Source organism: Lepisma saccharinum, chromosome 8 (assembly GCF_977018435.1).
Source record: "Lepisma saccharinum chromosome 8, izLepSacc3.1, whole genome shotgun sequence".
Taxonomy (NCBI): domain Eukaryota; kingdom Metazoa; phylum Arthropoda; class Insecta; order Zygentoma; family Lepismatidae; genus Lepisma; species Lepisma saccharinum.
The window spans coordinates 56312454-56339708 of NC_139236.1; the positions used below are offsets into that span (position 1 = coordinate 56312454).

General features: G+C 36.5%; 1 protein-coding gene across 2 annotated transcripts in view; it reads left to right on the forward strand.

Moving 5' to 3' along the window:
• The first annotated feature begins 2738 nt into the window (after nt 1-2738).
• The window catches only part of Oga (O-GlcNAcase), a 56039-nt gene continuing 31522 nt past the window's right edge, over nt 2739-27255 (forward strand). For both annotated transcript variants that reach the window (XM_083126685.1, XM_083126686.1), the window contains exons 1-5: nt 2739-3038; nt 3548-3599; nt 8925-9153; nt 10649-10753; nt 11526-11688. In XM_083126685.1, the coding sequence (XP_082982811.1) occupies nt 2963-3038; nt 3548-3599; nt 8925-9153; nt 10649-10753; nt 11526-11688 (625 nt within the window). In that variant the 5' untranslated portion in view covers nt 2739-2962. The remainder of the gene's footprint in view (nt 3039-3547; nt 3600-8924; nt 9154-10648; nt 10754-11525; nt 11689-27255) is intronic.

Consider the following 27255-nt stretch of genomic DNA (forward strand, 5'->3'; position numbering starts at 1 on the left):
TCCTGGCATCGGTCCAATTACGACTCCCAACAGCGTAGCCAACTGTGGGTTGTAAAATTATCCACATTTGCATTGAAATTATGGTGTTCTGTAAATGAGCTCCAATTTGAACGAACTTCTGTTGTGGACAGTACGAACAAGCAAAAGCAAAACATAGACACTGGCAATTAAATATTCGCATGAGCAGTGGTGGCGATTGGGTTCCAAAACTAGGGGGGGTCAATGTGCCAAAACTGGGGGGGGGGCAAAAACAGTATATTTCCCGTTGTAGATAAGATTTCGCATAGTGCGGGGACAAAAGTGGGGCGAAAAGTGGTGGTGGGGGGGGGGCAACTGCTCTTAATCGCCGCCACTACGCATGAGATGAGATTTGTGGCCACCGCAAGCACAGATATGGAAAGAAGAGCGCAGGCCAAACAATGCAGACTAAATTAGTTTTTAATTTACTATATAAGTATATACAGTATATAACAGAATTTATATGATCTAACCTCGAAAAATAAAAGTCATATTGTATATCGGCAATTGCACTCTACAGTCAACCTTCCCATCTGGCCCAATAAAATGAAAGAGAAACCATTCGTATTTATATTTTCTTGCTTTGAATAGCTTTTTCGTCATTACCGGCTCATCGCGACGATGAAAATGCATGACGGTTAGATTCAATTTACGATGGGAATCCACAAGGTAGGGCCCAGGGCGGGACTCGAACCTGGAACCTTTGGTATCGAGATTGTGGGTTGACAAATCAACGCGCTCAGTCACAGGAGCTGCCATAAGGCATACAGTCGATGACGAACTGAAATCCCCGTCGAATTTCCTTTTCTTCTTGTCGCCTACTGTATGCATTAAAGAGTCAAGGGCTGATCACTCTTTACTCTCATATTTATAGAGGATTTAAATAAGTTCTAGTCGTCCGGAGCACCTTCATGTGCTCCCTTACTCCCCTTGTGGGAACCCCTAACTCCAACGGACGAGATCAAATGTCACACTTGGAACCAGCCATGGCCTCTGATTTAGAGACAAAACTTTATTTTAAACATTGTCATGTTAGTCTTCTGTATTAACAATTGAATTTCGTAACATATTGCAAAAATACTTCTTAGACAGAAAAATAAATAAATATGTGCTTAGATTTTTTTTCTGACATTAGAATCCGGCTTACTCCAGTGCGAGAGGCTGGTGCTCATTCGGTGGCCCCTTATATTAGAGACCGACCCCTTCCCTTTCCCCTCAGTTATGACTTTGTGTTATTGGTACAAAAATATAAATATTAGGGCTGAGCCGATACCGATGCCGATGTATCGATATCGATATCGGAAAGTATTGGTCGGAATTCATCTACCGATACCAGCCGATACTTTTAATAGTGGTCAATATTTTGAAAAAAAAAAAAAAATATTATTGCAATTTTCAAGTATCGGTATAGGTAGAAATCGGTTAGAGTATCGGCTCAAAGTACAATATGCTCAGTCCTAATAAATGTTATTGAATATTTTAGTTGAAAGCCTACAAATCTGATCACGAGTTGTAGTTGTTGTTGTAGGTCCACTTTATGCACAGGCTAATCAGGACTGGACCTACAGTTTAAAGTGGGATCCGAACCACTATGGCCCTCCACCAGATATCGAACCATGCAATGAAAGGACGTTACCACTACGCCACCGGGGAGGTCCCAATCTGTTCACAAGAACAAAATTCGGTAAATATCCGGGCTCTAATTATGATATGTCTCCATTTGTTACTTTTGGTTCCTATATTTTCCCAGGTTTTCACTTAGTCAAAATTGTACTTTTAGAAAACCTGAGAAAATGGGACTATAACAGCTTTAAAAAAATCTCGCTGGGCACGCCACTGTTCAAAACACCTTCTGCCTCTCACCTATTTGGGTTTTTGATCTGCTTTCCCCTGTCGCTTTTGAAATTAGAAGTACCATTTTTTAAGTGCAGTTGGTAACGTTGTCAGTACATTATTATTGACATCTAGTGGTAAGATGTCAAACTACCTGTCAATAATAATAAAAACCGATAAAAACAAATGAGTGAAAAGAAGTAGCGTAATCTGTCTGTGTTGTAGCTTGTAGACATGTTGTAGACAAATGGTTGACGGTTGAAAGTGTGTATTATTTAGGAGGAAGATGAAATGCAAATATTGTAAAATCTTCTATTTGTTTTCGAAACGTAATTCTATCAATATATTGAAAAAAAAAAAACTCATAAAGAAAGACGATCTGACCAACTTAAATGTATACAAATTCTGCTTATCACTGGTGCTTATCCTCAGTACATACGCATCATTAAGAAAAATAGACAGCTGAAATTAGAATTGCTGTTGTTTCACACACAGATGTAAACAAATTGGATTTGTTCGTTAGAATAAATATGCGAACGCCTGAAAAGCATGTTGCCGCGTTTTGGTAACCTATTTCATATTTTTCCTTCAACCTTCTCTTTGATGCCTACGATGTGTGTGGGGGATATCTGCACTGACTAAGTTGTCTGTGATATCTGTGTAGGCCTATCGGAGGGAGTAAGCTACTTTGGCACTACTAAATCTAAACCTTACAGATAATTGATATAGTAGCATATGACTTGCACAACATGGATATACTGAAAAGGAACTTGCTTTCTATCTTTCATCATGATAATAATAATAATAATAATAATAATGGGATAGAGAAGAAGAAGAAAATGAAGTCAGGGGAGAGAATTTTCTGTGATCCTACGCTAGGACGAGTCCATTTTTCGGACGGTGTTTCATGTTTTCGAGTGAACGTGCAAAGTAAACCATCAAAATACGTCGGCAGTGGAACAGTTTTTTTCGTTATGAAATCCCGGTGAATTTTGGAATCATTTGGTGGTTTTTGTATATAACCGTGTTTGTCGTAAAGGGAATATTAAAAGACCTCTGGAATCTCTTCGTGGGAAAGTCGAGGCGGAAACGCTTAAGAACCAGTTCCAAAATGGCGGAGGATAAGACTGATACAATGGATAATTTACATACAAAAAATGGGAATTTTATATGTGGAGTTGTTGAAGGTTAGCTACAAATGTTTAGCGTGTTAGATAGAATGTATTTTAACCTTATAGATGTTTTTGTGCAGTGTCTCTGTAGTAGTTCGCTGATGATCAGAAGCACGTAATTGAGAAGGTTCATGACCTACTACAATCGGTCAGATGTTTTTCTTTAATACCACGAAAGTTTACATACTTGCTAAATTTTGCTGTGCTAAAAATAATTCCTACTCCTAAAGTAAACTGGACCAATTATTTTATTTTTGAATGCTCTAAATTGATAAATTAAGTTTTTGGATCCGTGTGTGTTACTAGCTGTGGGGGCGGCGGTTTATTCTGCTTTTTTTTTACTGTTCACCATCTGCTGTAATTTGGATTTGAACTTCTGTAGATATTGTATAGATTCTTAGTTTATTTTCTCGTTTAGTAGGAAATAAAAAAAGTCATTGTGTTTCAGAGCTGATTATTAATGCCCGTCATTTGTTGGGAATATGCATAAATATATTGTGCACACTTATCTTGTGCTTTTGCAGGTTTCTATGGCAGACCGTGGACGACAGAGCAAAGAAAAGATCTTTTCCAGAAGTAAGTAAGAATTTGAGTAGCCTATACTCTTTAAAAAAAATGGTAACGATTAGATAAACTGGAAACACATTTCTTGAAATTTACAAGAGAAAAGACGAGAGTGTACTTACGGAATTTGGTACTACTTTACTATACCTGAGACACCTGGGAATCATTTCTTTCGCACTTTTTTACATTGCTAACATACTATTCTGCATTCCGGAACACTTATTTAGGTGAAATAATTGAATTTGTTAGGAAAGTAATGTATATTTCTTACATTTACGAGTACTTACTGTTCTTGTTTATTTCCACACACAACATAGCGATAGCTTACCGTTGATCGTTCCTTGAGCCAGAAAAACCATTGACGTTAGTCCAAAAATTCACGATAGCCCCACAAACCATCACGGGACGAGGTATGCCTACTAGGTTAGGTTAGGCCTTTTGGTATAATTTAACAATACAGGGAATTTCTCCAATTTGTTTGAATTTTCGGTTACTTACTAATTTGGGTCTCCTAATCATGAATCTGCACTTAAAATTTGGCGCTCACGTATAAATTTGGCGCTTATTTGGGGGCAGGTGAATCCGGCCACTTTCTAACATGCCCTTAACAGGTAGTCTATAGATATAGGCGGGGCCGCGATAGCGGTTGGGGGCGGTAGGTCGATTACCCCAGGGGCGGAGCCCGGAACCGGTGGGAAATTCGGAAATCGAGGGTGTGGAAATAAGAACTTAATTTCGATTATTTTGCTATTTCCACGTGTGAGCGCCAAATTTTGACTGCAGATTCGTGATTAGGGGGTCAAAATTAGTGAGTATGCCGAATTTCAAACAAAATGGAGAAATTCCCTGTATTGTAAAATCGCTCCGGCCTTTTAGGTTTGGTTCCATTAGCACTCCTTTCATTCAATTTAGCATATACGGACAATACGAGAGCGTATTGTGCTCTCATGCAGGATGCAAATGGGCGGCAGCAGCAATAGCGTGTCGGAAATAGATTTTCGTACAAAAGCACATGCATTCGCATTAAAATGCATCAAATTTACATTCCCGAACATCAACAACGCTACAGAAAATGATTTGTGTAAGCACTTTCTCCTGTAAATTTGAAGAAATCTGTCTCAGGTATAGGAAAGTGTTGCCCGGAATTTAGTTCTTGTGGACTTTCTGAAGCTGGGGAAAGTGGTTTTTCGAATCGTGCAACTTATTCGGCCTGTAAATAAGGTATTTTTCGACATTCATGTATCTCCGTTGCACGATGGCTCGTGCCATCATTACCGTTGACTACGTGAATCAAATGTTCCATGCATTTGATTACGTAACCCCCTGTCACGCGGTAGTTTTACAAGATGACGTGTGAGCGGTTTTTTTTTTTTCCAATTCAATTTTCTATGTTTGCCTAACCTTCCATGAATGGTTTGTGGATCAATTTTTGCATAAAAACCTTTTGTAAATAGTTTGTGCGGCATTTATCGGTTCATAAGTTTGGAAACACTGCACATCAGGTGACGATACTGCATATGAGCTGATGATAGACAACGTGAGTCAAGATTTGCCCGCCAAATTAGCAACGACCAATAAATAATTATAATGTTAAAAATAACGCTTTTTTCATGGAAAGAAAAAAGTGATCCAAAGTTGAAAAATGTTCTGCTATGCATATGAGGTAAGTAGAAATGAATTTTATTTGAAAATAAACTAGTTAAATGTGTCTCCGGCATATCTAATTGGTACCAAAAAAAATTCCTAATTATATCTGTTATCATTTTACAAGATACATTGAGGGAACAAAGAGGTCCAACTACTCTGGAAGTTGATATGTGGATTCAATGCTAATTAATATATTTTGGTAAAACTTTCAAAGCTTAGATTTGTCTGTAACTCGTTTATTCTGTAATTGTTGACATTCGTACTTACTTATTCTGCATTGTGAAAGATTGTTAAACAAGGAATTTCGCTTTTTTTTAAACAAAATTAGTATCTGTTGTCGACATATAGAGTAATTGTTCGTTCTTTTCTTGCTTCCTGAACACTCAAAATGGCGGGCCAATCTTGACTCGTGTTGTGTTTCAAACTGCAAAGCAGTGTTTCAACCTTCTTAACAGAAAAATTCCCACATAGCCCCAAACATCATTCAGGATAGTATGACCATCCACGAATAGCCCCAGAAACCATTCTGGATCGTTTAACCATCCACGAATAGCCAACAAAACCATTCACGATAGCCCCACCCACCATCACGGTAAGGTTAGGTTACGTTGCTTTAGGTTGGTCAATATTAGGGATGGGCCGATATGAAATTTTGGCCGATACCGATATAAAATTGACCGATACCGATAACCGATATTCTACCGATCCGATATAAAATTAGAAATGGTCCATGAAGAACATGAAATGTTCATTGATCTCCTTAATAAATATGTGTTTCGAGGTGACTGTAGTGCAAAAGAATTTGAATATTTAGACATTTTTTTTAAAAAGTAGGGCATCAAGATTATCCATAAAAATTACAACAAAATGGCAGAATTTTGCACTAAAATGTAAGATATTTATCGATACATCGGATCGGTAAAATAATCGGTAATTTTACCGATAAACCAATACACCGATATGCCTATATCGGCTGATACCAATAGAGTACCAATTAATCGGTCCCATCCCTAGTCAATATAGTGAAAAAACTTGTGTTTGGAAACACTTACCGGGAATTACGTCATCATATGCTTGCAATATCCGGTTCAAGTACATGGATGGAAATGCAAGCAACAGCTTTCGTGCATTGGAGGGACATTATTATAGAAAAATACATGAATTTGCTGCCAAATACATTGAAAAATGCGAGAAAACACTTATACAACCTTCCGAAACTGCACAGAAACTCAATTGCGTAAGTACTTTCTCCTGTAAATTTGAATAAATCTGATTCCCGGCTTTGATAGTTTTACCTATATTTTTGGAATGAAGCCAGCGTTTACATATAATAGGGGTGATATGATTTGTATTAAAACTAAAGGTAGCCCATTGCCAGTAAGAATGGTGTTGGAGAATATAGGACCCAACTTCTGATTCCTGGATGCTAATTTCTTCACTGTACATCCATCCACCTGTTTTTGTATGAATTAGTTTGTTTGCATAGTTTTTGCAGAACTATTTTCCTGTATCATATATACCTACGTACACATTTCAGAGTGATCGATCAGTTGACTTCATGAAATAGATTTGCGCTGTCATTGGTTCTTACCTTTTGCAAAATTGTTTCATATTCAGCCCAAGTTGTGGTTGCTACATGTAATGCACGTTACAGCAACACAGTTGCTTCTTACTGTGTCTTTCTTACAGAAAGAAAATTCGGGACTGGTGACCCACTGTAACCCCCTCTAAAATTTCAACTTTTTTTTTTAACCTGCAGATTTTGATGTTTTAAGATACTGGTAAGTCATTTTAAGATGCGGAGACCACAAAATATGAGAGAGATTTAACCTCTAAATGTGACAACGTCATGTCGAATTTCTGGCAAACCCGCACCACTTTCGCAACTTATTTGAACAAATTTTCGTCATACATACAAGAAATCATCGTAACATCTACAACAATAACATGTAATTACTATCATCATGGAAAGTAACCATCCTATCTTAAAAGATGTTGTTAAATTATCACTTTCACTGTTCTTTTGAAGTAATTTTCGTTACCCACGAAGGAAAAGGGAGGGGAGACTAAATTTTTAAAAATAAAGCTAGTTTGCTATAACCATGGAACCTAATTCTTTGAAGTAAATGATATACATAACTCGAAAACATGCCGTTTGAACTCCTTGGTTGCATTGGCAAAATGTGTCAAGTGCCAGACGAATCACACTGACCATGTACAGGGTATCCTTCAGCGCTAGGTTTTCGTTCTCTCATTACAAATATGCTGTAATTGTTTGTGTCTTGTACTATTTATGCTAAGATAACCTAACCTAACAACTACTGCAATTTTTCGGAACTTCTGTTAGTTATGATAAGAGACCCTAACATGACAAATGAATGCATCCTGCTTTTCCGTCAGAACGGGTCTCTCACAACACTATGGCAACCTTGCATTCAGACGTCAGTCTAGGAATGCCTAAGTTATTTTAGGCTAGCTAGGTTTGCTTTTAGCAGCATAAATAATAAATTTGCAATGTATGCTAATAGAATCAAACCTAACCTAACAACATAGTCAATCCTTCTCTGACGTCATAAATCATACCACATGTAATGCATCTCTGCATGCCAAAAACGACGACATGATAATCTAAGAAAAGTTCAGTTACTGCCAGTGGTATGGAGGGTCACCATCACCAAAAATTCTTGTGCCATATATGTTCATAGCACATTTTACATTTATCAACTGTTTCCTCACCATTCGGTGTCAAACACAATTAAGAATTTTGTCCTTATAAATTTTTACCTAAAATCTCAATTTCTGCAGCTAAAATTTATGAGAATGACAATGTCCGTAACCTGCTTTTCAGGATGCAGATAATGCAACTTAAAACATGTATCCATATTCCATGCACTTCATGGAAATGCAGAAATTTAAGTTAAAAAATGCAGACTCGAACCCAGCTCTAGCATACCATGCAGATTCCCTACAAACTAGAAACATTAATTCACACTTAAAAAATTTGGAATGTTTTCTTATTCTGTATAAACTTTATGAAAAGCATCCAGCAATTATGGAGGTCTCTCTTTTTTGATCTCTAAATCATCTTTCATTTTGCAAGAGACATATTTGAATGGGTGAGGTGAATGTTTTTACATTATCTTAGCATTTTTTCTATTTTCTAGATGAATACTAAGTTTTTGAATCTGGAAAAAACACCATTCCCTGCGTGACTTATGCGAGTTTGTTGGGGGTGATTAGGTTATATTGTCAAATAATTGCAATAAAGGCTGATGCACCATGAGATGTGTCAAATGCCATGAGAAACTTCCACTGAATGTAGGTATTCTGAGTTGTGAAGAATGTACGGTATAGTTTTCATTAATTCTCTGCCAAAAATGTGCAATGCATGTGATTGTAATTTTCATATTCCAAATATCTTACATGACAAGGATGATGAACAGTGGAGAACTGAGCATGATGCTGATCACATCACCTTCACAAGATGGCTGAGATCGTGGTGTGTGTCAATACCTCCATAACCCCATAACACTTCCATGGCATGTTGCAATGTGGAAATAGTGTTTACCAAATATGAGTGGAGAAAATAATGACTTATTTAAAGCAATAATGTTGGTTTGCAACTGCTAATTTACAATGCTCCCCTCTTTGAAATGTTGCCTGTACACATTACCTAATTGTTTATTGTAGGCTGAAGAAATGGGGGATGGACTCCTATCTATATGCTCCAAAGGATGATTATAAACACCGTGCCTATTGGCGGGAACTGTACACAGTCGAGGAGGCTGAACACCTGACGGGTCTAATCACGGCAGCTCGAGAGTGTGGCATAACCTTTTACTATGCCCTGTCACCAGGCCTTGACATCACATACTCTAGTGCAAAAGAAGTGTCATCTCTCAAGAGGAAGCTTGAACAGGTTAGCTTCTATTTGGATTCAAAATGTGATATTCATAAGCCACAAGTTCTGTCTGGAGAGGATATTTACAAGCACACTAACCTCCCAAATAGCTATCTTTATCATGTATTAGCATTACTTGCTCATGATGCCACAAGACTTATATTAGACACAAGGGAATTCTGTGCTAGACCCCCTTCCCCCATGCAAAACATGTCATGGTTTTACAGCTTTTGGAAGTAGTTTTTTTGTTGTTGAGGAAACCAAACTATTTAAACTATTGCCTTGCAGTTCTAAGCACCTTAGAACATTGGTTCTAACATAGGGTATTAAATCTTATGATAACATTTACACAGTATACAGGGTGTTTCAAAAAGAATCATCAGATTTCACAAGGCTATATATTATTTATCAAACCAGGAACTTGGAATTGCTTTTAAAATACACAGCTATACATAAATGTTTACATAAAATGTTCATAAGCGTTCAATGTGGCCCCCTTTTGATGCTCGGCACATGTCCATACGGTAGGAGAATTTGTCTGGAGTCACTGCCACTGGTAGGAGAATTTGTCTGGAGTCACTGCCACTGCTGCTGTGATCCAATTTCGCAGTTCATCCACAGTATTTGGAAGTGAAAGCACGGAAACAGTGCCAACAACGAATACTCTGAGTGGTAGCAGGTTAAACACCATACTGTCGCCAAAATTCACGCTGCACTGTTGTAACAGATTCACATACTTCAAAGTGCAGTACACAGAAATTTTTTTGTTGCGACGTCGCCATCTTGCTTGAATCTGATGCAAGCACGCTGCTGCTACCTGCCAGCAATCATGTGAAACTCACAAATATCCTGTTCCTAACAGTATGATGTGTTTTAGCGAACGGTTACAGAGTTAAATGATTCTTTTTGAAACACTGTGTATATATTTACATTCTAAGAAAACCAAAATTCTTACACAAAAAGAGCTGTAGACCTAGTAAAATTAAAAACCTGACCAAATTTATATTGTCAAGTTCAAACTTAACATCCATTTAACCTACTACAAGTTTCTTGTGAGTATTTTAATACATGTAAAATATCATTGCTATGCCATGAAAAACAGCCTGCTGTTGGCTCGGTGAGGTTGGTCAGTTTCAGAATGGAGTCCTCCTTTAATCCACAGGGCTGCATACTTTTCAACAGGGAAATCTGATGACTGGGCCATTAATGGACACATGAGATTTCAGTTGTATTTGTTACACAGTTTAGAAATGGCTTTCAATTGCATTTTCTTGATGGGTTATTCACACACTGATCACACGTGCAGCATCTAAGAAATTGTAATTAAAGTCCAGTTATCATGTGTAGTTCCTGAAACTGTGAAGTCAGAATTAACAACTAACTGATAATATGGGAAATGTTCTTGTAGACCATAAAGCCATTGTCAATTTACCTCCTGAAAAACAAGTATTAAACTGAATTTTGCTTAATAAATGTGTTGTATAGTTGTGTTTACATGATTTTCATTTTTCAGGTGTCTCAGTTCGGGTGCATAGCTTTTGCACTGCTGTTTGATGATATTGAGCCTGAGATGTCCGAGGCAGATAAGGAAGTTTTCCAGTCATTTGCTCACGCTCAGGTGAGTTCTTGTCAGTTATACTTTCACAACTACTACTTTTTCCATTGTTTTTCTTTTTTGTTGCTGTGAAATAGAGCCACTGAGAAATCACAACTACTGCTGCGTGGGAACAAACAATGCAGTGACGTGGTACCATCTCTGCTTCAAACGTCGTGCCCTTGAAGACTGTGAATCTTCGAAATTAATAGGATTTAACCATTAAATTGTGCAATGTGGAAGTCCGAAATTTTCTAAATTTCACGTAAGTAATTTTAAACCTCGTTTACCGTATCCATCATGAAATTAATAGGATTTAACCATTAAATTGTGCAATGCGGAAGTGCGAAATTTTCTAAATTTCACGTAAGTACATCTCATCTGTTTCTCAGGATCATAATACAGCAGAAAGTGCAGTAAAACAAGTGTGATAAGTTGTTTTATTGTGCTCTTGTGACCAAGCAGTTTGGCTGGTCATCTCATGATCTTTCTACCGAATATTTAGGTTTGGGTCTTGGCATGGACTGTCATGTATGTCCCTTCATCAAATTCATATAATCGTTATTCAGACTAGCATTCAAAAAGACAGCAAAATGACATATATCCCGTCTCACCCTCTTCTATCTGACCTGTACAATAAATATATTTTTGTAGTTCCTGTAGACCTGGGGTATTTAAGGCTGATTGATGGGTATTCAACCACAGAAAATGAAATGCACAAATTGGAAATCTGTTCAAACTATAATTTGTAAAATATTTGACACACAAACTATATTATTTATTTATTAATTTTCAGGTCTCAGTCACAAACGAAATCTTCCAACATCTCAACCAACCAAAATTCTTACTGTGTCCTACGCAATACTGTGCTGCACGAGCCATGCCAAATGTTCAGAACTCAGAGTACCTAAACACCATCGGCTCCAAGCTGGCACCAGAGATTGATATTATGTGGACAGGTAAGAATATGTACTGTTATATGAAGTAAAATGTGTCCGATCCTATACTTTGTTTCTAGATGCTTGAGTATTTTGTTCTTGAATGGTTGTGAAAATAATCCATAAATGTTAGTTTCATTATTTTCACATAAAATGATATTTGTCCTTTTGGTGATACATATTCTCCAGTGATCAGAACGCTACATTTTAAAAGTAGCTTCGCTACAGCTACTCTTCCAAAATATAGCTTCGCTACAGCTACAGCTACATTTACCAAAAAGTAGCTCGCTACGCTACTCCTGCTCGCTACTTCGCTACTTTTTGCGCTACTTCTGCATAAAAAAATGAAAACAACCATATGGGTATTAACAAAATCCCCTACTACTGGTAAATAGATTCTGTTATTAATTATCATGATTCCAGTCATTCCATAATTTTGATAGCAGTGTTACTTCAGTTACTTATTTTTACTATAGTTTTTGAGAATACCATACCTATGCAAGTGCCATATCAATTCAAATTTGATATATAAATATTGCAATTAGGGTGTTACGCAAATTAATTATTACAACTATACACAAATAAAATTTGGTAGCATTAAATATTTATGTTCACATCAACATATTTTTCTTGAGAATAAATATTTCATTTTTTATAGACTCATATGAAGTCAGCATTTTGAATGAAAAGTACCTGGAGCCCTTTGACTACAAAAGGGCCCCAGGTTCGATACCCAACGGAGGCACATAGTGGTTAGGATCCAGTCTCGATCAGTTTATCTATGCATAAAATGGACTCAAAACAAAAACTAGGAAAGATGCCAAGTTAGGAGGATAGATTCTCCTGCTCCTCCATTCCCCACTCTGCTCATCATTCATCATTCTTCCTCGTTCTCACAATTAGCCGAAAGTGGCAGAAAGCGACTATAGATAAGATAATATTTAAATAAGCCATTCATCCTCATTGTCATGATTGAGAGAAGTGGAAGAATAGATGAGGAGGTAAACAGAAGAGGACAAATGGGTGGTGGACTATATCAAAGCGTTCGAATATTAATATGGAACAGGGATGTACCTATGAAACACATACTATGTGCCAATAATTAAGTAAGGAGCAGACTTTGACAATGACAGAGAGAGATAAAAGAAAGATGCAGGCAGTGGAGATAAAATTTTTAAGGAGTATATTGGGGAAGACTAGAAGGGATAGAATAAGGAATGAGGAGATCTGACAGACAGTGGGTGTAGTGAAGCTTCAGGACAGAATAGATAAGGCACAGATGAGATGGTTCGGACACATGAAGAGGATGGATGCAGAAAGACTACCAGTAAGAGCTTACAATGCACAAGGAGTGGGAATAAGACCAAGGGGGAGACCAAGATGTCGGTGGAAAGAGCAGAGAGTGGAGAGTGTTAGGAGAAGAGGACAAGATTGGAACACCGTGGAAAGAGAGGAGTGGTGGAAGACCAGAAGAAAATTGAGAGGCTTGACTTCTATGCCGACCCAGCCAGAGGCAGGAAACAGCGAAGGATGATGATGATGTCATGATTAGCAAAAGTTACAGAAAAGGGACGCAAATGTAGGAGAAATACATAAAATTTGAAAACTATATACAGTCAACTCTCGATTCTACGACCCCGGGTATAACGACCCTGTCGAAGTAACGACCCTTTTCCTGGGAACCGTGAAAAATTTAGAAAAAATTGGAAAAAAAAAGTTGAAAAATTGAAGGAAATCGGCCGAAAAATGCGTTGTTTTTTTCCTCCACGCATTCCCTTTACGAGCGCTCTACTGCTCACAATTAGGTCTGAACTAAAAATAGACACCACCACACCATGCTTGAGTGATATCCAATAGCACTTTACCTCTGCCCTCCCCTCCCTCAAGTGCACCAATGTTACCCCGCACCCGACTGCTGCTACCCAACGTGCCAGGCTTGTTTTGCCACGCTTGCTCTTGGATACACGAGAAGAGAAGATCGAATGTGCTTGGATGTTATTTTAAATCGACTTGACTTGTTTCCTTGTCCTAAGAGCTGCTGAAAACTCGCGGGGGAGGGTGGGAGCAGCCCGAAATGACTGCTGGACTTGCAGTCTTTGCCAATGTGTATGGCAGGTCAAGCTCTTTCATCGATAAATACACCACCTTGAGAGATAAGATCGCAGGAATGTTCGAAAATACAGATGCGTGGTGCCTGGAAGTCTGGCCCATCTGTCCAGCTCTGACCTACAGTTCAGCAGGTTCCCGTGAGTGATCAACTCTTGGCCTTGTAGCCGACAACTTCAGCCACGATTTTCTTGCTGATGCAGGCTGATTACAGGCGAGGGTGGAAAAGGAACCACCCCTCTTCCTTTCCTTTGATGTCTAAAATGGGGCAACCAGTTCTGGATATATTCTTGAAAACGAACAAAAACCATAGAACAAGTAAAAAAAAAAGTGACCCTCTACCCTTTCCCCAGGTTATTTCTCCGCCACTGGTGTGCACGGCAATGTTGATAATTGCAGATTTCAGTTTTATTTATTTATTTATTATTATTATTATTATTATGTAATGCTGTTGTCTGCATAGGAAATATTGCCCGTATTATTGTCTGTTGCATGGTAAAACGTAAAGCAAGGGTCATTTCTTTCTTCTTTACACTGCTGTTAAAAGTTCCGTCTTCGACAGTTGGACAGTTGCGTTATCTTTAAAATGCTGGGACTTTTCTCTTCCGCCACTTGTTGCTCGAACTTCCAGAGCCGGTCTCCTTGTTTTTACGGTTTTGTCTAGCGCCTGCAAAGCTCTTGCTTGCCCATAACAGTGATGACTCATCCAGCGCGAAGGAAAAAGTTATTGTTTTGAATCTCGCAAACGCAAAGCTGTTTTGATTTGACGATAACAAAATTGGATCTCCAGAAAGAAAAACAAGAGTTAAAATAACTTCATGTTCTGCACCTTCTGATAAGCAAATCTGTAAATTTAATTTGCATCCGCTTTTCTTCAGAACCATTCATGTGGAGGAAAAAAAAAAAAGAGTGTTCAATGTAGGAATGATCGCTGAGACTGATTAAAAAGACATTACTCAAGGGGAAAACGTTTGGAGGGGTGGGTGTTTGACATCGAGAATACTCCTACATCCAACATTAAATCGTCGATTAACGTGAGAGTAAATAATGATCTACCATTTTGATATGTGAAAATGCGCAGTTTCATAAAGCTTGTTTTCAGTTCATTTTATGCTGATGGGCTAATCGGGACTAAATATACAGTTTAAAGTGAAATTTAATTCCAAACCCGAATGATTATCGACGGCTTAATGTGTCCTAGAATACGCATTGGGTGAAAACAGATCGCAAGTTGCGCGTTTCCTTTTTCACACTGGATTACAATGCAAGTCAAGGAAGGAGATTGGACTGCTCCCTTGAATGGGGAAGGAGGGTGAATGAAGTTGGTTGAAGCAAAGAAAAGTGACTTTTTTTTACGATGTATTTTACACAGCCGAACCAGAATGAAAATTACAGCCCTGTATTTTTTTTTTTTTTTTTTTTTTTTTTTTTGTCTGGTACCTAGAGAGGTTGTGTTGTTTCTCCCGAGAGATCTAATCTTACCAGTTAATCTTGTAACAGACAATGCTCCAGTAAAGCCCTATAAAATCCAACATTCATTCTGCCCGATTATCTCAAGACTTTTGCTGGCACCAGTCTGACTGGTGTCAAAATTCTTCGAGTTTAGCTTGCAATAAGCGAGAGATTGTTTTCCTTTCCATTGGTCTCTGTGCAAACGGGTTTCTCATGAACTAGAATTGTAAGAATTTCCTGGAAACGCAACGACTGTGCACAATTGAAATAAAGTAACATTATTTTAAATTCTCTTTTGTGAAAACTTTTTCATGTTCTATTTTCCTTCTCACAACACGCATCCTGTGCATAACAGGTTGTATAACTACCAGGATAAATGTTGTTACCATCTCCTAGGCATCTTTGTGTCCATTTGAGCTCCCTTTAAGCTGAAAATTGGTGCAAATTCCAATAACGACCCCTTCGAAATAACGACCCTTTTCCCGGGAACTGTGAAAGGTCGTTGAATCGAGAGTTGACTGTATATTAACTAAAGAAAATTGTCGTTTCTGCAGGAAAGTCAATAAATCGTACATACTTTCTGCAATATGATAAAATTATTGAGGAAACTATCGTGTAAACCTGAGTGTTCTAAACGTATTGTAATTTTAAAATTTGTGAACAAATACCATCGCGAAAATAATTGTAATTCCAGAAACTCTATCATTCTTGTAACAATAATTTCTTGCTGGCGAGATCCTATATACTGACGATGATCAATGCTGTTAACGTACTGAGCCATTTATTGCTGGCACTATTCCCTTGTCAGTGCAGTGGAAAATCCATCGCTCGTTTTTGCACTGCAAGTTGTGTCTTACACAGCAATTAATGACATTTTGGTGTCTCTTACACCATGAATATCCACAGGATTTGTTCAGGGGGTGACGCAAACGAGGCACTTTTTTCCAGTGGTGCAGCAAACGAAGCATGTTTCTCCCCAAAATAGCGATGCAGCTAAAAAAACGTAGCTGTTAGCAGGAATATATTCATATATGTCAGTTAGTTATCTGGATATCTGAATTCTTCAGATACTAATTAAATAAATTACGCAGATATCTATAATCTACAATCTAGATAATCTGTATCTCCATGAAATAGACTGTCTTTATGAACCTCCTGCAAAATTAATGGTTATTAATTTTTTTTCTGATGCTGTTGCCACATTCAAAATTCTCCTCAAAATGCTGAGAAAAAAAGTAGCTGTAGCGAAAAATTCGCTTCAACTACAGGAATTTTGTAGCTTCGCTACCGCTACAACTACAATTTTCAAAATGTAGCGTCGCTACAGCTACAGCTACAAATTTTGTAGCTAGCTACAGTAGCGACGCTACAAGTAGCTCGCTACTTCTGACCACTGATATTCTCCAAATGCAGTTGAGATGTGATTAGGGCACCGTATAGTCTCAAGTTTATGTTAGGTTATATACAATTTATAGAATTGTGGCTGCAGTGCCCTGAAATGTTTTATTTTTTATCCTGATTTAATACAGAGAAGAGTATGTGGTATTGTGAACAACAGTCCTCACATTTGAGGCAGTTTCTTGTGTCTTCCTATGAATTTGTAAATGTAACATCTTTGCCTTTGGGTCATTCCACGTGAAATCATCCAGGCCATGTCACCCACCATCTCCGATTTTGATGAAATTCGGTATACTTATAGAACTTTTGTGCTAATTACAAAAATGACAACTTCTTTAAGATTGGTCAAGGGGTTCAGAAATTACGCGATTTTAAAAATCTATGTGTACGCCACATGCGGCTCCACTTTTAATGACACGCATTAGGCTATAAATTATAGTATCTTCTCTCAGGTTTGCCGTAGACACTTAAAGTTTGATTTCTTTTGCTCAGGATAGTGTAAGTTTTCATTTAAATAAGGTTTCTGATCAGTGTATCAATAATCATGTATTTTATGTATAGTTTCATGTATTTTTTTAGAAAAATAAATGACTAACTTCAAGAACGAATTTCGTGCAATGCCCCCTCTTCAATTTCACCCAAATTTTATCTACAGGTAGCTGAGAGTGGGTACTAATGCTTGATGGAAAAATTGGGATGGGCGGTTCAGAGACAGGGTGATAAAAAAATAATTTGCATTAAAAGTTAATCTTATGAAAAATACTTATGTATTTAGCACAAAGTCTGAAGTACAATATGTTTTGAGGTATAATATTCAAAATTTCTGTTCACTATGTGTGAAGGTAAGCATAGGCGTAACCTGGTGGGGGCAAAGGGAACATTTTACCTATCCAAAATTTATAGATTAATTAAAACCTACAAATAATAATTGCATTGGAACCCTGATTTCAAGTTCCTCGATTTTACATTTCGCTGCATTTTACATTCAATATTGGTGGTCCCAACATAGCAAATTTTCCTCGGTTTTACATTTTCTCGCATTCTAAGTTTTTTCAGCTTGGTCCCCTGAACAACGTAAAATTGAAGTTCCACTCTATCCAAGTTAGTTTCAACTGTCTTCAATTTTTTAAAAAAATTATAATCATAGTCATTAGCATTCCAAGCTTAGCAAATTTTCTTCGAGAACATTCTTCTTTTTGTGCATTTTATCTCGATATGGATTTTTTTTTATACTCTTTACGGAGATACATAATATGAAGTAAGAATTAATAATACACATTTGTGCTGATTGAAGTTTTTCCAAATGGAGCTTTTCTTGCCACATACCTGAGAAAATCTCCTTGTGATGGGGTGGTTGGAACACTTAGAAGACTTGTATTTGTATAGACATCAACAGTATCAAGTAACAAGTTCAGCAATGAAGTACCAATTCCATAGAAATAGTATTAGAGGCATAAATTTCTTATTAATCACGTAAGGTGAAATGATAACAACCCGCAGTACAATGTGTCAGCGATTGCAAAGTACTATACAACAGCTCCAGGAAGATTAAGTATGCACTGTTTTGAACTTAGGCTACAGGTTATTTACAGTGTTCGGTAAGTTACTTTTTACAAGTAACAGAGTTTCAGTTAATCATTTAAAAAGTAACTCTGTTACAGTTACTGGTACTTCGAAAGTAACTGAGTAACTTTACAGTTACTGTGAAAGAAACCTACAGTTAATGATCGTTGATTTGTGTAAAAATTACAAATTGTGTTTCTAGTACATAATCCGTATGTCTTCATATACCTACATTACTACTGCAAATAAATGACGAAACACAGAATCAACTTTGCTTGAACGATTTTAATTAATTAATCATTTGAATGCTGACCACGGTATTTTGAATATGGTGTCATTTATTCCACTTGCACCTATTTCTTTCTCCATTCCAAGTTCAACAAAATCCAAAGATTCACTCCTTCAACGATGACTGTTTCCTAGCTCGACAGTCCACATAAAACACTAAAGTTTTCACATACAAGTAGATATGAATTGAAGTAAAGCATAGCTTCCTTGACAGGCCACCAATTCCAAGAAAATCCTTTTACGTAGCATCCAGAGAAGGTACAGACATATTACAGTTGGTAACAGAAAATGTGAACGGCACAATTTATAGTGCATGAAATTTTGGCAATGCATAGAATACAATCGAGTAAGTATTTTTCGGTACTATCTTCATGGGCGTAACTTGGGAACTATCTTTGGTTGAGAGAATCAAAGTTTTCAGTCCCATAAAAATAGTGTCAAAGATTATTTACTAAATAGCTTTGAAAAATCACAATAACGTAACGCAACTCCCATGCTGCGTTTGGGATCGAACCAAGAACCTCTAGATTTAATTGGGTGATGTAGCTATTCCTCATTCATCTCTCAGATGGTTATCACTCGCGTGGCCTAAATGTGATAAATGCGAGAGGTTACCTTTTAAAGGAATGGCGATAGAAATTAGCTTAGATTAGATATGGGTTTCATACTCTCCATGACTGAACCGATATGGATTGGTTAAGGAAAGGATATTACTTGCCTTACAAATATATGGAGATTGTTCCTAGCTTGTCCTCTCAACTATCACTTGTCTCTTGTCACACACCATCGTCCAATAGTCGTTCCCCACTTTGCTCCTCTCTCACAATCCATAGTCCTTACTCTCTCTCCTATTCTCGCCAACTGCTCACACCTCCTGACAATTCCAACACTCATGCCACATACGACTTCCAAGTCAATCACCCGACCTTTGCCTGATTACTTATTCAGCATTCCTTTCTCTGATACCTGCTATGCTAAGACTTTATACTTCTTGCCCAATACCTTGGGTACGATACGCTCCTCTACCCCCTAAAGAAAATCTTTTGATTTTCACCTAAAGATGAAAGATTTAAAGTTGTATTCCATATCGATCCTTTCTATGGAGAGATTTTTTTTTATTATAAAATATAGTGTACTAAAAATATTGTAATAACATACCATTACCCAGAATATATGTAAATGGAATAATATAGGTCCTGAAAATATAGATATATCACGAGTCCCGATAGAAACAAAGAGAAGAAAAAAATACATGTCTGCGTAAAGCATATAAAAGGTAAACACTGGCATGTGAGTTTGTTATGCTAACTTGACAATCTGCTCGTGCGCGTATTCATTGAGAGGCTTACGCTACACATCTGAGTTCCAATACTACATGATGACGTAGCGAAGTCCGTGCATAAGCATGCAACACTCTGACACCACGTGAGAAAATTATAAAAGCATTGTTCCACAAGAATGGATCTTGTCAAAATTTATATCTCAATGACACACTAGCGAAGTAGTGTAATCGATCCTGCAAGCACTGACACTGTACAACACTGTTGTGTATTTGGAAGTTAATAGTTACAAAATCAGCAACGTTTGTGATACTCATCCGAGTTGCACTTGCACACATATGTCATTATCGATGTAAATTTCACCGTCTCTTATTTTATTGTATCATTTAAATATCGCTGTCGTTTTTATTTATAATATATGTCAACTATCACAATAAATATTTAGTTAGAAAATTTGAAGTTAATCAAAATATATACACTGTATCAATAACTGTCCTTGAATAATAATATATGTACATGAATTTATGTATTTGAAAATAAGAATATAATAGTGTTCGATAGATAAAATCACAGCACTAACATTTGTCCATAAAATAATCCTTGAGTTATCCTGATTCTCATAAAGAGTTCAAGTAAAATACCATAATTTTACTCTTGTTATCATCACTTAATAGTCTTTGCGCATAGCAATGAAGTTTCTTCTTGAACCAAACCACGTATATATGTATATATTAGTTCCTTGTGGCCGTGAAAAATGTTTTTCACTTTGATGCATTAACTTTGCAGCTACAAATATTGTCATTGATGAAAAACGCACAGTAGAGAACTGCATATCGTCGAATTGTGAATGTGAAATATTTAGTTGTATGTAAATATTCCTTCAAATCGATGTATGTATTATCAGCGTTGAATATCGGGTCTCACTACTAATTGACTTCAGTAGGAGTTAATTAAAATAGAATGAAGGAGATCCGTGTTAAACGATTTGGTGCTTATCAACTGATTTCGCTGAACTGCGTAATTAATATTGATGAGAGGTCTAATTGTAATTCATGTTTCCACGTGTCGAAAAATTAAAAGAAAAATCTCAGAAATAAAAATCTTGAGAAATTCTTAAGAAAGTTCGTAGATCAAAATAATTTATCTGCGTCCTTCAGGTGTAAATCGTGTTCATTTCTTATTTCTCCAAGGTTTTAGCTGGTGATCATCTCTTGACGTTGACATCTGTGAAAAAGTTGAACTGAGGACTGTTAACATGGTTTCATAATATTGTTAAAATGTTCATTTCACCGTTAAAATTTGAATTATCTGTGAGGCAATTCAGGTAGGTTTTGGAAAGGAAATTTGCATCATATACCGAACAGGCATTTCCTCCTGATCGTTAGTGTAATGTTGTGTGTGTGAGAGAACTTAATATGTCGGTATGTGTAGAGGTTTTGTTGAGACAAGGGCGCCTCTAAGTCACCCTTATTTTAAGAAAGTAGTACTTGTAAATATTACAAGTATGAAAAATCTTGTAGTTGAGGGTTGTTATATTTGAGGAAGTGGAATTTGAAAAGGAGTACCGATTCAGTCATAACATTTACTCTTACTATAAATTACCCAAATTCTAATTAATGCCATCCTTTACACACCAAATATAATTAGAATCTTGAAAAGAGAAAAATAAATAAATAAATATAACTACTAATAATTACTAAAAGCAATTGAACTTTATATATGAATTGAACGTAATATTGTAAATACTCTTGAGAGTGTTATGAGTGTATACTGTAGACTACTGCAAAATTTAAATTACGTATAATTGATTTCTGAAAATATATGAATACTTAAATTAACTGAAAATATTTATAAATAACAATTGAATTGAATGAAGTACTTTAAATATTACTAAAAAATAATGTATCGAATGATCGTCCTTCTGTTAGTATGATATTGTTAAAAATAACACCATTAATAAAGATTAATTGTAAAATATCCTGTGCACTTGCTAATATTGTCCACATAAATTGAAATACGTAAAATAATATTCTAAGAATTCGAAATCTCGTTGTCCATTATTGACTCTTTCTCCCTTAATGATATTGCAATTAGCCTAAGAATATTCAAGGAAAATAATATACAATTGTGTATACAAAAAAAATATGGAGAGAAAAAAAAATGAAAGTTGACAATTGGTAGTGTGTAACTATATGTATATGCACCTAACATTAAATGATATAAAAATGAAAAGTTAATTCCAATATAGATTCCAAATGTTGTCTCACAAAGAAATAGCGTTCTGAACAGACATAAAATTCCATGTTCCCTCGTATCTTTCGAGCTGATAACCTGAGTTGAAAGAATGCTCTGCCTTCAGTTTATTCAGTTCCCCGGCTAATGTGGAATGTGAGATATCTGCGGTTTAATTTGCAACGTGTTGGTTACTTCATGTCAAGAGAGAATGTTGCTCCTGCCGATGTAGGTAGATATCGTTGCCGCAAGAAACGAATAGAATGCCTAACTTGCATATTTCGTTAGTTGTTCTGTCTTTCTGAATGTAACTCAAGTTTCCCCATTGCTTAAAGAGGAAGGACATTTCCGTTGCACCCTGGTTGAACTTTATCCTTTTGCTGACGACAGATAATTTACCATGAAGACGTTCGAAGCTGATTTTCGATATCGTTTTCAGAATGTGAAATACATGTGAGGGAAATTTTAAGTGGGAATTTTACAAGATGGGAAATTTCTACCATGCGGAAAAAAAATTAGGAAGTACTCTAAGTAACTTGATTATAACATTCAATAAATTAATTGAGTCATATTTGGAATGAAGTGTTCCAAATTAGATGGATCAATGTAATGTATATGTTTAATGAAAGATATTTTACTTCTTCAAGACTGTCTTAATTCATCTCATGACTGTGTCGTGAAATTGTTAATAAAATCTGACAAGTGGCTGCTGATAACTCATGATCGTAACTGTATTTGTAAAATACTACTTATTTCTCCTATGCTCTTAATTGACTTATTACTCTTCATATTAGATTTGAAATCTAGCTTTTATGTAAAGTTATGTAAGAAAAATATACAAAATAATTAAATCTCAATGTAAAATGCGTATAATTATAAAGGTAATCTTAATATTTATATTATTTCCATGTGATACATTTTATTTAAGCTTTATAAATATCAAAGAACTCAATATGTTCACTATTCTCTTCGTTATTATTATTATCTATATTAGAATTCTTATTATCGCAATACTTATTTAGTTATTATTGATCTGTAGCTCATTTAATTGAATAATTTACTGGCTGTATGCCTAGTCAGCTCTTATTATAACTGTTCTCTTTATTTAACGTTATTTAAATCTTATAAAACTGATAATCTCATATTTCTGTCATTTATTTAGTTATTAAAATTATAAATGTAATTAACTTAAATTTAACAATTGAAATATTAAAATGTATACTTGTTTAAACCCTATTTTGACTAACCACGCTAAATCATAGAGAATTTTAATTCTCATTTTCCTTACCGAATGTGTTTAACACATTTTATTCATAAAAAATACTAAAGTCTATTATTGACTTACACTATTTATCTTTTGTAGTTCACAAAATATTATTTCCATCAGTTCTCTGCAGGCCTACAGAAATCTGAGGAAAATTCCTTGCGCGCAATTTATATTCATCACCATTCCCTTTGTTCACTATCCGTGAATACAATAATATTAATTATTATTATTTTTGCGCGTTACTGTACTTGTTGTTCATTATTATGAAACCTCGAAGTCTACGTGTAATAACTAATGATTTTAGTGTGGTAATAACTAGTTTTACACTTCCGTGCAATTATTAAGGGCTAAACAATAATATTTCACATAATTTTAGTGTTTGTTAGTTTAAAAATATATTTGCAAGATGTAAAATTTATTTAGTGCATCAGAGTACTGAAAAGGAAGTTACGTACAGGGTAGAAGGTATGTTCTCACTCATTCACTCCTGACTGTTCCTGTTCTTCAGTCTCATCATCACCATTTACATTCTCATCGCCGCTACCGTGTTCCGAAGCGTAGTATTTCTTCAATCTCTGGATCGAAATTGAGTCTACGATTGTCTGTCCTCGTTTTGTCTTATATTCCACTTTGTACACATTGGGATTTTCCTTTGCTATAATTTTACAAGGTCCTTTAAATACTCCCGAAAAGCATTTAGCGGTGTGTACACGATGACTGCCATCGTATACTAGAACCAATTCTCCTGGCGTAAATTCAATGGACTGATGACGTTTATCGTAGTACTTTTTTGCTTGTCGGTGGCGTTTCTGTAAAGACTCATAAGCTGCTGCACGTGCTTTTTCAAGAATCTTGAATCTCATCTCGTTGTTTACATTCATACTGGGCGTTAAATGTAGTCCGCTCTCCCAGACTAATCTAGGCGTAAATCCATGAAGAAGAAAAAATGGACTGTTCTTCAAATTCTCCTGGTAATTAACATTGTACGACCACACTGCCGATTGCAAGTATAAAAGCCAGTCTGTGTGTTTTGAATTCACGAAGTTTTTCATAAGTCCCTGTAAAATAGCATGTGATCGTTCCAATAATCCAATTAAATTGTGATTAGCTGCTGGAGCGAATTTCAGATGGATTCCACATTTCTCCGATAGTTCTTTAAATAAACTAGCTGTGAATGAAGTACCTCTGTCTGTATCTAAATGAGACGGACATCCGTAGCGTAGAATTACATTTTCAAAAAGGAAGTTAGCTGCTGTCTCACTTGAAGTATCTGCTACTGATTGAGCAATTAAAAATCGAGTACCATGATCGATTGCACTTAGTATATATTTATGGCGGAGCAAACCACTTGGTGGATACGGTCCGCTAAAATCTAAAGCGATTCTATCGAATGGTTTCTGTGAGTTGAACGTTAAAAGTTCTCCATATGGCGCTCCTTTTATGCGCTTATTCTGCTGACAAATTACACACTCCTTGACCATTTTCTGAATATGGTTCTTCATAAATGGAAAGTAAATCCTATCTAGTGCATTTTTGTATGTTTTAGTGAAGCCGTAATGCGCTCCTCCAGCTGGTAAACTATGCAATGTCTCAATGACAGTGTTGCGAAGTGACTTCGGTATGCATAATAATTTCTTAGTCGTAGCTCCCAGTTTATGTTGTCTATAAAGAAGTCCATTGTCCATAATATAATAACAAGCTTGCCTCTGCAGGGAGGGGTTGGGTGGGTTGTTGCCCCCCTCGTCTTCTTTTCCTTCCAAAATATTAATGATATTTCCAAAAAAAGAATCCTCTCGTTGGTGTATAGCAACATCAATTGTCTCATCTAACAATAACAATGTACGTGGCTCTGGAAGCTCCTCGTCTTCTCCCTGTGGATCATGTTCTGTTTCTCTGCTGATAGCATCCGCCATATTTTGTGTAGTCTTACAGTGAATTGGCGTAAAATCGAACTCTGCCATCAACGTGTACCATCTAAATAATTTGTTTGAAAGTTGCGTTGAGGAGCGAATGAATGTGATTGCTTGGTTGTCGGTAAATAATTCGAAATGTCTCCCAAGTAAAAAGAATCTGAATGACTTAAATGCGTATATGATTGCCAACAATTCTTGCTCGATGGTTGAAAGTCGAGTTTCATGGTCTTTTAAAACTCTACTGCAATAGGAAATAGGCTGAAAATCACCGTTCGCATTCGGTTGTAAAATCACTGCGCCAATAGCCTTACTGCTTGCATCCGTGTATACCCTTACTTCTTTTGATGGATCATATGCCATTAATACAGGAGCTGTAAGTAAAGCCTCTTTCAACCTCTCAAACGCAGTTTGCTGTTCTTCCCCCCAGAGAAATTTATTCTTTTTTCCTATCAATTTTTGCAAGGGAAGTGCCATCTCGGAATATGATTTTAAAAACTTCCTGACATAAGATGTTAATCCGAGAAATGTGCGAACTTGTTTCACAGTTGTCAGTGTCTTATATTTCTTGATAGAATCAATGATTTTGTCATTGATCCGATAGCCAAATTTTGAAATTTTATGTCCTAAAGCAATAATCTCAGTGTATCCGAAGTGACATTTTTCTATTGCAAGCTTCAATCCCGCGGCCTGTAAACATTGTAACATTTTCTCCAGAGTTACGAGCATTTCTTCAAAGGTATTTCCGAAGCAAAACAAATCGTCCACATAATGGGCAAAGTGATTGGGATCCAAATTTGAGCAAGCCAGGTGAATGCAACGAGTCATCGCACTTGATGAACTGACGTGGCCCTGTGGCACGACGTTCATTTGATACTGTGACATTCCTGGTATTGTAAATGCTGTATATTTTTTACTGTCCTCGGTGAGAGGAATATTAAAGAATCCGCTCTTCAAGTCTGCCGTACAGTAGTATTTCTTGCCCCCCATATTGTATAATATTTCATTGATGTTATTCACACCCAGAGCGTCAAATACAGACGAAACATTCAATCTGCGATAATCCTGGCATAATCTATAACCCCCCTTTGCCTTCTTTACAAGGATAACTGGAGAGTTAAAGGGTGATTTTGTAGGAGAAATAACACCTTGCTTTAATAAAGTCTCAATCTGATCTTTAATTTCATCACGAAGGTGAACTGGAATCGGGTAGGATTTTAAGTGAAATTCTGTGTCATCTTTTAGTTGAATTCTATGTTTATAATTCGTCGCTCTACCTATATCATCCTTTGACCACGCAAAAACATGTGGATATTTCATTAAAACAGCCAAAAGTTGCTCCTTTTGCTGGGGTTCTAAATTCGGATTCACATCAAACCGACTAGGGTCCGCCCGTGGGTCACTGACGTTCCCTGACTCTTCCGTCGCGAAAACCTGTGCCTGTTCACCAATTTCATCCTTATTCTCATCATTATTGTTACTCATGATTGGCCTATCCCATGTTTCAGCTTTCCCGATAATAGTGCCTTTCTTAATTGTAACATTATAATTTAAAGGATTTGTGATCCAAATGAGATTCGAATCCGGATTAATAATTGCTCTGGCAACCATCAATCCCGTTTTCTCTTGAAACTGTAGGTCCGGTTCCAAGAGTGTCCTATCTTTGTCATATGAATTAGCCAATTTCAATGGAATGCACAAATGCGTCCTGGGTTTCACTTTTATCTTTTTAGCAGCTACAAATTCTGGTTGCAAAACATGCTGTAATAAATGGGAAACTTTGATTGACACGTCAAAAGCTTTCTTATTCTCATTTTTAATTTGGTTTCTTGGAGGTGTGCCGAATCTATGCAATGTAAGCTTATTTTCCTCAAAATCTAACTTAGCCTTTTGTCCCTTCAAGAAATCATTTCCTAATATAGTAATTTGATTAAAATCCTTAACAATTCTAAATGGATGAACAAATGTTTGGTTATGTATAGAAAATGGTAGTAACACAATTTCCTTAACCGTCAGTTGACTATTAGTGACCCCTCTAATCGCAGTATTTATATTAAATCGCTTGGCATTGACTGGTATGTTCTTATCTCCA